The sequence below is a fragment of the Canis lupus genome, chromosome 2 (genome assembly GCF_003254725.2).
Source record: "Canis lupus dingo isolate Sandy chromosome 2, ASM325472v2, whole genome shotgun sequence".
In the NCBI taxonomy this organism is placed as follows: Eukaryota; Metazoa; Chordata; class Mammalia; order Carnivora; family Canidae; genus Canis; species Canis lupus.
The window spans coordinates 83600640-83610484 of record NC_064244.1 but is presented as its reverse complement, the minus strand read 5'-3'; the positions used below and the strand labels follow the sequence as shown (position 1 = coordinate 83610484).

General features: G+C 66.9%; 1 protein-coding gene and 1 long non-coding RNA gene across 3 annotated transcripts; one reads left to right on the top strand and one right to left on the bottom strand.

The window, feature by feature from the left end:
• Positions 1-1690: 1690 nt before the first annotated feature.
• On the bottom strand, positions 1691-5096 carry SRM (spermidine synthase). Its single transcript, XM_025477151.3, has 8 exons — positions 4844-5096; positions 4388-4508; positions 4196-4288; positions 3390-3543; positions 2804-2887; positions 2284-2429; positions 2077-2199; positions 1691-1972 (listed from the first exon to the last, which is right to left on the bottom strand). Exons 1-8 carry the CDS (start codon positions 5014-5016, stop codon positions 1952-1954), a joined length of 915 nt encoding a protein of 304 aa, XP_025332936.1. The 5' UTR covers positions 5017-5096; the 3' UTR covers positions 1691-1951.
• A 239-nt stretch (positions 5097-5335) lies between these two features.
• LOC118353991 (uncharacterized) lies at positions 5336-7698 on the top strand. 2 transcript variants are annotated; one of them, XR_004813781.2, is made up of 3 exons: positions 5336-5664; positions 6053-6329; positions 6631-7698. It is a non-coding gene; the product is annotated as an uncharacterized LOC118353991 (long non-coding RNA). The 2 variants fall into 2 exon arrangements; XR_007409343.1 differs by lacking the exon at positions 5336-5664 and having other exon boundaries at positions 5917-6329.
• The last annotated feature ends 2147 nt before the right edge of the window (positions 7699-9845 follow it).

Here is a 9845-nt window from a genome sequence, read left to right as displayed (position 1 = left end):
AGGATGGAGAGGACCGACCCCAGCCCCCTGCAGAGGGTCACCAGACTGGGGGGAAGAGGAGACCAACGTGGGGGAGGCCAGAGGCGTCAGCGGGCCGAGGGGCGCGGGCACCTTCCTTCCGACGACCCCCCCACTGCCGGGGCCCTGGAAGCGCGGGGCTCAGGAGCGCTCGGATCGGAGCTCGGGCTCCACGTGGGGCGCAGACCTTAGGGCAACAAACCCCGAGAAGCTGTAGGTGGGGCCGGTCTCGGCCTCGGGGTCCGGGATCCCTGGGACCTCGGGCCAGGGCCCTGCCTCGCTTCAGCCCGTGTCTACACCACGTCCGCGGGCTGTGGGGCGTCAGCCCCTGCTCGCTCCCTTCAGGGAGGCTGGCCTGAAAGCCGGGGCCGCAGGGAGACCTGCTGTGGGCACCTCTGGTGCCCGGCTTGGGCCCGACCCCCTGGGGGCCGCCGCTCCCCTCCCTCCACCGATGGGCGGTCCTGGCCCGGCCGCGTGACCTCCGCTGGGCTCCCGGAGCCCCTGGTGGCCCTGCTGGGCCCAGGGCGGCCGCTACTCCGCAGGGGCAGCTGTGGGCTCAAGGGAGGGCGGCTGCGTGGGGTCACGGCCCCACAGCGGCCGCCACGTCTTCCTTCCACGGACACCCGGGCGTGCGGCCCACGCAGGCCGAGCCTCTGCCTCACGCCCCTGGGCGGGGAGACCCGGGAGCAGCGTCTGGGGCGCGGAACGACTGAAGCTCGCCTGCCATGTGCCACGGGCCAGACGGGGCTCAGGTCGTGAGGGGGGCGTGGAGCCCAGGGAGGGCAGCGGCTCAGGACGTGGGCCGTGCAGCCTCGGCGCCGCCCACCCCCACGACGGCCACGGGCCCAGGCCCTGGATGCCGCCAGGTGTGCAGTGGTTCCCGGGGCAGGTGCGGGTGGATGGTGTCCCGGGCCCTGCCCCCTGCTGGGGCCACCCCCCCTTCCTGCCAAGTCTTCGGGGTCAAGCCGTCCAGGTGAAGGGCTGGGGAGGCCAGCTTTCCCCGAGAGTAGGGCCCCCTCCTGCAGACCCCAAGACACGTGTGGGCTGGGCCCTGTCACCCGCACCCCGAGGCGGCGGCGCCTGAACCAGGGCAGGTCTCGGGGTCAGGAGGGCGCGGGCGGGGCCCGGGGCGAGGCGCAGGTTCAGGACCTTGGAGAGGGCTCACCCCGCGGCGGCCGCACCCGCCCCATCCCTGGGGGCCACTGGATCTCGGGGAGCGCACAGGGGCAGGATCAGAGCCAAGTCAGGGCCGGCTGATGGGACCCCAGCCACGCAGCAGCGGCGGCCCCCCGTCACCTCCAGCGTCACCGCCACCCCCAGGATGGGCCCTGACAACCTTGCGAGTGACCCCAATTCCTCGGAGACAACACAGTCCCCGAGGGGCCCCACCGTGATCTCAAGCCCGCAGCCCGGGCCAGGCGGTCCCTCCATCCTCCGTGGGGCTGGGTAAAGGAACGGCCAGGGTCCGTCTGGTGACCGCTGTGGCCCCTGGCGCCACGAGAGGCCAGCCCAGGGATCCCCAAGGACCCCCAGGGAGGGCCGGGTCTGCCTGGGGACGCGGGGAGGACACCGAGAGGCCAGGCGGTGGCCGGCTCGGAGCCCCACACGCCGCGCCCGACAGAGGCCGATGTGCCACCTGCCCCGGCCCCACTCAAGGTCTGGGGACACACGATTCGAATTTGTTATAAATACACGTGTTTGGTGAGTGAGGGCGACAGAAGGTGGAGAAGGTGCTGTACACAGCTGGTCGAGGCTCGGAGGTGGACGCCACAGACAGACGGACAGTCCGCCCAGCAGGGCAGCCGGGGCAGCATCTGGGGCCTGTAACACTTGCTTGGTGGGCACGGCGGCGGGCGGGGGTCGCGTCCAGGGCTCGAGGCGCCCAGCACCCCGGAGGCTCCCGCGCAGCGCGGGCAGCGGCCGGCACCCGGGCTCAGCTCACGTCGTTCAGGGCCTGGGGGGACACAGGGCCTCATCAGAAGGACGCCGGGCCGCGTGAGGGCTCAGGTGGGCCCTCGGGGGGCCCCGGGTCCCCTGCCCCACACCCCCGCAGCCCACCTTGCGGGCGAACTCGGGCAGGACGAAGGCCGCCTGGTGCACGTCGGAGTTGTAGTACTTCAGCTGCATCTGTTCCACCTGCTTCTGTGTCAGCTGCTGCACAGGCTTCTGGAAGTCGGTGCTCTGGGGCGGGGCACGCGGGCATCAGGGGGGCGCTCCCGGCGCCCACCCAGTCCCCTCCCGGCCCCAGGAGGGCGCCCAGCTCACCGGGTTTTTGCTGCACAGCATGAAGCCTATCTGGCCGCTGGGGTAGGTGGGGATGGTGCAGTAGGCGTAGGCCACCACGGGGAAGAGCGACTTGCAGAACTGCCGCATCTGCTTGATGAGGTCCAGGTGCAGCCACTGACACTCGCCTGCGGGGAGCAGGGGCCTGAGCGCCAGCCACCCGTCCCTCCTCTCCCAGGCTGCAGGACCGCGCCCTCCAGCCCGCTCACCCCCAGCCTGTCCCCCCACCCTGCATCCCCCCCAGCTTGTCCCCCCGTCCCCCCAGCCTGTCCCTCCCACCCTGTGTCCCCCTAGCTCATCCCCAGCCCGTCCCATCCCCCCATCCTGCTCACCCCCAGTCGGCGCCCCCAGTCCCCCCGCCTGTGTCCCGCCAGCTCATCCCCCAGCCCGTCCCCACCCCTCACGCCCCCCAGCCCACTCATCCCCAGGCTGTCCCCTCAGCGCGTCCCCCATCTCATCTCCCTGGCCCGTCCCCCCCCTCACGGCCCCCCAGCCCACTCACCCTGGCAGCAGAGGACGCCGTTGTCCTTGAGGGCTGTCTTCATGAGCTGGTAATAGGACTCCTTGAAGAGACTTTCTGCAGGGCCTGTGGCGGCGGGGACAAGGGACAGTGAACATGCTGTTGCCCCACAACAGACCCACGCGGCTGCCACGGGGGCAGGGCCGGGATTTGCGTCCTGGTCTGTGGATTCAGAAACCGACCACCAAGGGGGTGCTTGGGAGGAGCGCAGGGGGGTCCACTGGCCACTGCCTGGGGGGCTCCACACTTCCATCCCATTCCCGGGATTTTCTCAGGTGTCAGGGACTGTCCACCCTGGGCCCTGGGTGGGGACTAGCTCCCACCCGCGCCCTGATGCTGCCTGTTAAGAGCAGAAAGGAAATCGGAGAGGAAGCTGGGGTCTCGGTGGGCCATGGCCAGAGCCCCCCTGTCCCCCATCAGCGTGTGACCTCGGGGCGGTGGTGTGCGCTCCCCCCTCGGCTGGGACACGTCTGGGGCTGGCCACACAGCAGGGGTGGGAAGGCACAGCCCTAGCTCTGGGCCGTCTGTCGTCCACTACGGGCGTGGAGGGAAGGCCGGCCCCGCTCACCCATGGGGTCTGACGAGTCCGTGATGATGACGTCAAAGGCGTCCTGGTTCTGCTTCATGAACTCAAAACCGTCACCCACGTGTAGGGTCAGCTTGGAGCTGGAGTAGCCCACGGCCATGCCCGGCAGGAACTTCTTAGAGACCTGGATGACGTCCTGGGGACGGAGGAGGGACCCGGCTGGGCCTGGGGGAACCCGCAGCTGCCCCCATGGCCCGCCCACTCGGGCAAGCCAACGGTTTGTGGCAACCGGCTCAGGAACAGGGGGCCGGCCCCTGCCTGCGCCTCGGCCCACATCCCACCGCCCACCTGTCCCTTCCCAGTGACTTTCTGGCTGTGTCAGAGGGAGGAGGACCTTCCGGCCGCCCATGGTCACCTGCTTCTCATCCAGGCCTCGCTGAGACCACCGGCCACCCCCTGAGCTGTGCACTGCCCCGCCTTCACCCCTGAGCCCGGGGTTGCCGTGCCTTCGCCCGGGCTCGCCCTCATGGGCCATCACCTCCGGGGACCGGCGCAGCGACTGGACCTGGCCGTCCACACCGTACCCCGCGCCCTGAGCACCGGCCGCCACGGAACAGACGCTCATTAAAAGCCCATGCGCGGCGCAGAGCGTGGGGGCACGGGCAGGCCTGGGGCCTCCCCGACCACCCCGTGGGGTCGCACCAGGGCCGGCCGGGCCACGCCGACTGCGCACCCCAGGCCCCTGCGAATCCTCCCAACGTGCTTCCCAGACGAACAAAGAGGCTGAGGGCTGGACCGGCGAGCGGCGGCCACCTCGGGGCAGGACGGCTTTGCCCGGCGGCGCTCACCTCGTCGATCTCGCACTGCACCACGGACTCCACGGACGAGTGCTTCAGCACCTCCCGCAGGACGCCCCCGTCGCCGCCCCCGATGATCAGCACCTAGGACGGGCTCGGTCAGTCGGGGGCTCCGGCGGCTCGGCGGCCGCAGCGGGCCCGGCTCGGGCGGCTCAGGCGGTTCAGGCGCGGGCCTCGGCGTACCTTGCGGGGGTCGGGGTGGCTGCACAGCGGCAGGTTCGCGATCATCTCCTGGTAGGAGAACTCGTCCCGCTCGGTGCACTGGATCACGCCGTCCAGCACCAGCACGTTGCCGTAGCTCTTGCTGGGGGCGAGTGACAGTCGGGCCGGGCCTGCCCCCCCCCCCCCCGCGGCCCGCGCCCAGGTCCCGGCGGACACGTGGCGGCGGGCGGGGCGGGTCCGACTGACGTGTCCGGGGCTGACACGTGGAGCGCGGCGCGTGGGGCCGGGGCTGTGCTGCCGCCCGGGGCCGCCCGAGCTCGGGGCCGCGGGGGGGGAGGGGGGGGGAGGGGAGGGGAGGGGAGGGGGGGAGGGGGCCCGGGCCCGACGGTGCTGCGGGGGGCGGGGCGGGGCGGGGGCCGCGGGGCTCGGGGCTCGGGCCGGGGCCGGGGCCGGGGCCGGGGCCGGGGCGGGCGGTACCTGCGGAAGACGAGGATGTCCTGGTACCGCGAGCGCTGGTGGTGCAGCAGCTGCTCCACCTGCAGCGACAGGGCCTGGCCGGGCCACAGGCTGCACGTCTCGCGGAACCAGCCCTCGTGGATGTCGGCGGGGCCGAGGCCGAGGCCGGCGGGGCCGTCGGGGCGGGGCTCCATGGCGGCGGCGGCGGCGGGCCCGGGTGCAGGCCGCGCGGAGCCGCAGCACAACGGGAGCAGCTCCGCCCGCCGCCGAGCCGCAACCTAACCCGGGCGCGCGGGGCGGGGCCTCGGCGGGGGCGGGGCCGGGCGCGCTCCGCCAATGGGCGCGCGGTGGCGGGCGCGCGGCGCCGCCGAGGCCCCGCCCCCCGGCGTCCGGCGCGCGCCCATTGGCCGGCGGGGCTCGGCGCGGTGCCCGGAGGCTGCGCGGGCGGCAGAGGCGGCAGCAGGCTAGTGCGGCTCCGGGGCCACGTGGGGCCGGGCCGGGCCGGGCCGGGCCGCGCCGCGCCGCCGCCGCCGCCAACGCCGCCAACGCCGCCGCCGCGCCCCGAGCGCCCCCCCCGTTTCTATATTTACCAGCGGCGCCCGGAAGGGGCCGGCGCAGGCACGTCCAGCCCCGGGGAAGCCGGGCACGCGGGCTTTTTTTTTGATTTTTTATTTTTTTACTCTAGAAACGGCGTTGCCCTTTGGAGGGTGGGCGGGAACGTGCTGCTTTCAGGAAAATGTCCAGCCGCTTCTCGGAACCCACGGAGCCCGCCGACGACCACTATCCGGCGCTCACGGCTCTGCACGCAGTTGCCCGCGCGCCGGGGGAGGGAGACGCCGGGCGTGAGCTGCGGGGCGGCGGGGACGCGACGGGGACGGGGACGGGACGGGGACGGGGATGGGGACGGGGACGGGGGACGGGATGAGGACGGGGACGGGACGGGGACGGGACGGGGATGGGGACGGGACGGGGACGGGGACGGGGGACGGGATGAGGACGGGGATGGGGACGGGACGGGGATGGGGACGGGACGGGGACGGGACGGGGATGGGGACGGGATGGGACGGGGACGGGTCGGGGATGGGGACGGGACGGGGACGGGACGGGGACGGGGGACGGGACGGGGACGGGTCGGGGGGTACAGACTCCACCTGGAGGCGGGAAGCCGTCCCCCGTGAGCCCCCACTACGCGCCGCCGGTGTGGGTGAGTGCGAACCCCCGGGCCCACAGCTACAGTGTATCCTGCTGGAGCTAAGCTACTGTTACGGGGAAGGGGAGCGAGTCCAATAAAAGAGCCACTAGTACAGGCCTCACGCAAGGCTGTTTTCGGAGCCGGGTCATTCAGGTAAGACACAGCCCCTCTGCCCAGTTCCCGCAGGCCTGTCTGGCTTCAGTCCTACACTTACTTGGCTCGGGGTGTTTGCATCACAGCCTGTACTTCCACCATCAAGACACTGACCCCTCTGAGCTGTGACGGCCTGTTCGCCGCTGCGTCCCCAGCCACACTGTAAGCTCCAGGAGGCTGGGATGGTGTCCGGGGCCGAGCGCCGGTGGACAGGCTGAGCTGGTGCTGGAGGCCCGGGTGCTGGTCCCGGCACCTTGTAGTCAGCTGTCTTGGCTTTCCTCCAGGGACTGCACAGCTGAGCCCAGACGGGCCCTGGCATTCCAGGGTGGCCCCACAGCAGGGTGGGGGTGGGGGACAGTGGGAGATCAAGTCCATCCCACTCCTCTTGCAAGCTGAACAAAGCTGCTCCAGCCTGTCTATGCTCAGGAGAGGACCATAAATGACACCTTACCCCCTCCTGCAGGAGGTGAAACCGCGGTTTGGGCCTCCACACCAACAGGGAATGGAGTCTCTAGGATGGTGTCAGCAGTAGCTCAGACCTTCCGAGTCCAAAGAAAACAAAGACCCTGAAGAAAAATACTGGCAGAAAGTCCCTAGATGTACGGGGCCACGATCCCGTAGATGTCACTCAGCTTCTGATCACAAGGAGCAGAAGCCTATGGTTGTGCCAGAAGTAACTGAGCCATCCCATCACAGCCCAGTCACATTCACGACGGATACGGAGGAAACCAAGGCAGAAGGTGAACGTTTCCCCGAATTCAGACCGATGCACAGCGAAGACTCAGTTGTGAGGCCGGGGGTCAGCACCCCAACCTGTCAGTGTGTGGGGACTTATCGTCGGGAAGGGGGGGGCGGGCAAATGGCCGAGGTCGGGGGCAGAGGCTGCGGTGGCTCCGCCACAGGGCAGGTGTGGGTGTCGGTCACGGGGAGACGTCAGCAGCTCACGCCCGAGCACCCTGTTCGGCCGGGCAGGCGGCCGGGGCTGCGAGAGCGCGTCAGCCGGGCCACTGCGCGGCGGGACTTGCTGAAAACGCTTGTGGCAGAGCCGAGGCACCCGACAGCGGCGCGCCCCGGTGGGCAGAGGCCCTTGCGGTCTCCGTCCGCCTCCAGCCCGCGGGCCCTGCCACATCCCTCCCCCAGGGCCTCGGGATCCAGGCGCTCTCCCGGGGCTTGGAACTCCCGTGAAGGCCCTACAGCTTGTCTCCAAACATCCCCAAGGCTCTTGTCTCCATCCCGTGGCTCAGCCGTCCTGGACTTCGGGTTTCAGGGGCCAGTAACATTTCAAAGACCCATCTGGGGACCGACATCAGTTTGCCAACTCTTCCTTTTATGGGGATCCCTGGGTGGCGCAGCGGTTTGGCGCCTGCCTTTGGCCCAGGGCACGATCCTGGAGTCCTGGGATCCAGTCCCCACGTCGGGCTCCCTGCATGGAGCCTGCTTCTCCCTCCTCCTGTGTCTCTGCCCTCTCTCTCCCTGTCTGTCTGTCATGGATAAATAAATAAATAAATCTTTAAAAAAAAAAAAAACAAAATTCTCCTTTAGAAAGGCCTCAACTAGCACTGTCTATGGCTCCCATCTTTTTATAAAACAAAAACACAAAACACTGCCACGGAGACAAAACGAGTAAGGGCAAATTCCAAACAAAGGACAAAGAATGGGGTGCCTGGTGGCTCAGCAGTTGAGCATCTGCCTTTGGCCCAGGGCGTGATCCTGGGGTCCCGGGATCGAGTCCCGCATCGGGCTCCCCGCAGGGAGCCTGCTCCTCTCTCTGCCTGGGTCTCTGCCTCTCTCTCTCTCTGTCTGCCGTGAATAAATAAAATCTTCAGGGAGAAGAAACCAACAACCAAGGACAGAGAATCCCCTTACCTCTGTAAGAAACTGAACACGCTGTGTCCTTGCGGTTGTGTCACCTCCGGCCAGGGCTAAGCCCACCTGGGCTGCTCAGCAGGGCCCGGGGCACATGGCCGGCCCCACTCCGGAGGCTCTCCGAGTTCTGCCAACGGCACAGCGTGCGCAGCCCGGTCCCGGGGCCCCGTGCCGCCATCCGCCTGGCAGGTGTGGGGTGGAGCCCGGGCTTCCGCCTTTTGAAGCAGCTCCTGCCAGGTCTCTGGCAGAGTCCACACTCTTGAGTGGCAGTAATGACAAGGTCCTCGGGATTTTCTCCCCTGCTCATCAAGGTCCAACCCAGACGGACCTTTCATGAAGCCTCCTCAGGCCATCCGCAGGAGAAAACCATTTTTCACCCTTAAAAATTCTCATCTGTCCTTTTTTTTTTAAATCTAGCAGAGACTCTGCCATTTTGGGGGCAGACGGCTTATTGTGCCTCCATGTCTCTTCTCTCCAAATTCTGTACCAGAACCCTGGACCCAGAGGGGCTCATGGACACTGAAATGACTTTCCCAGCAGCCTCTGCCTGGTATGTGACTATGCGCCGGCCCACGGAAGTGCAAATGGGCTGCATCCCTTTTTTTTTTTTTTTTTAATTTTCTTTATTTATTCATGAGCGACACAGAGAGAGAGGCAGAGACACAGGCAGAGGGAGAAGCAGGCTCCACGCAGGGAAGCCCGACGTGAGACTCGATCCCGGGACCCCAGGATCATGCCCTGGGCTGAAGGCGGCGCTAAACCGCTGAGCCACCCGGGCTGCCCGGGCTGCATCCTTTTAAAGGGACACCAGGTATGCATCTCCTCCTTCCTTCCTTCCAGCTGAATGGAATGTGGATGTGATGGACGGAGCTAGGCCAGCTACCTAGCCCATGAGGTGGGTGCCCCGGGTTCCAGGTGAGGACAGAAATGGAACAAGAGCCAGAGTGGAACTGCCAGCGGCCACACTAGCTCTGGACTGAGACTGAAGAGAGAAGAAAAACATCTGCTTTGCTAAGTCACCGAGAGTCTGGCTTTTCTGTCCGTTGCAACCATTCTAGTCCTAACTAGTCCAAACTTCAGCCCGTGTTGGGCCTGGGCTGCTGGCTGGCAGCAGGGCGACGTCGGGATCCATGCCCCCCAGGGTACTGCCCGCACAGCCTGCCCCTCTCACTCATCTGTGAGAAAAGCTTCTAAGAAAATACGTTAAGTGTCTGAAAACAAAACTAATGGCATCATTTTATGCTTTCTGGCTTCAATAGCCCATCCCAGGGTTAAAATCAAATGGAATTCTGAACAAGCTCCATGCCACGTTACTACGAAGGATACCAAAATGGAAACCTACGTGCTCAAAAATGGTGGTGGGGCTGGAGTGAATTTTGGGATGAGAAAAGACAGAACCTTGGAAAAGTGAAAACCTGTAGAAACATACACCCAAGTTCAGAAACGAAAATACACAGTGGTACAAAGCGCTGACACCTGGAGTGTGAACGCTGCCCTCGGTGTGGTGGGATTACAGAGGACGCGGTTCCTCTCTTTTCCTCATTTCCTACCGCGAATGTGCTATTACTTTTTTAATTGGGAGAAACAATGTTAAAAGCAAAAGGGAGCGAGACAGGAACGGGGAGGAGAGCCGGCCCTCTGGAGGCCACAGCCGGCTCTAGAGCTCCACCAGGAAATCCTCTGGGGCGTTTGTACCTTGTGGCTTCACTGGCAGGACCTGAAGGCACGTGACAGGCCGCCCTGACGTCCTGACAACGGAGAGTCCGTGCTCCCGCCTCGTGGACGCGCCCTTCTGAGACCCTGGATTTCTCC

Bases quoted from the DNA above. Each gene is read 5' to 3' on its own strand.
- SRM (XM_025477151.3), bottom strand. From the start codon at position 5,016: ATGGAGCCCCGCCCCGACGGCCCCGCCGGCCTCGGCCTCGGCCCCGCC. The intron at 4,509-4,843 runs GTACCGCCCGCC...ACTCGCCCCCAG, and splicing joins GACATCCTCGTCTTCCGCAG to CAAGAGCTACGGCAACGTGC. The intron at 2,888-3,389 runs GTGAGCGGGGCC...CCGCCGCCACAG, and splicing joins GGACTCGTCAGACCCCATGG to GCCCTGCAGAAAGTCTCTTC.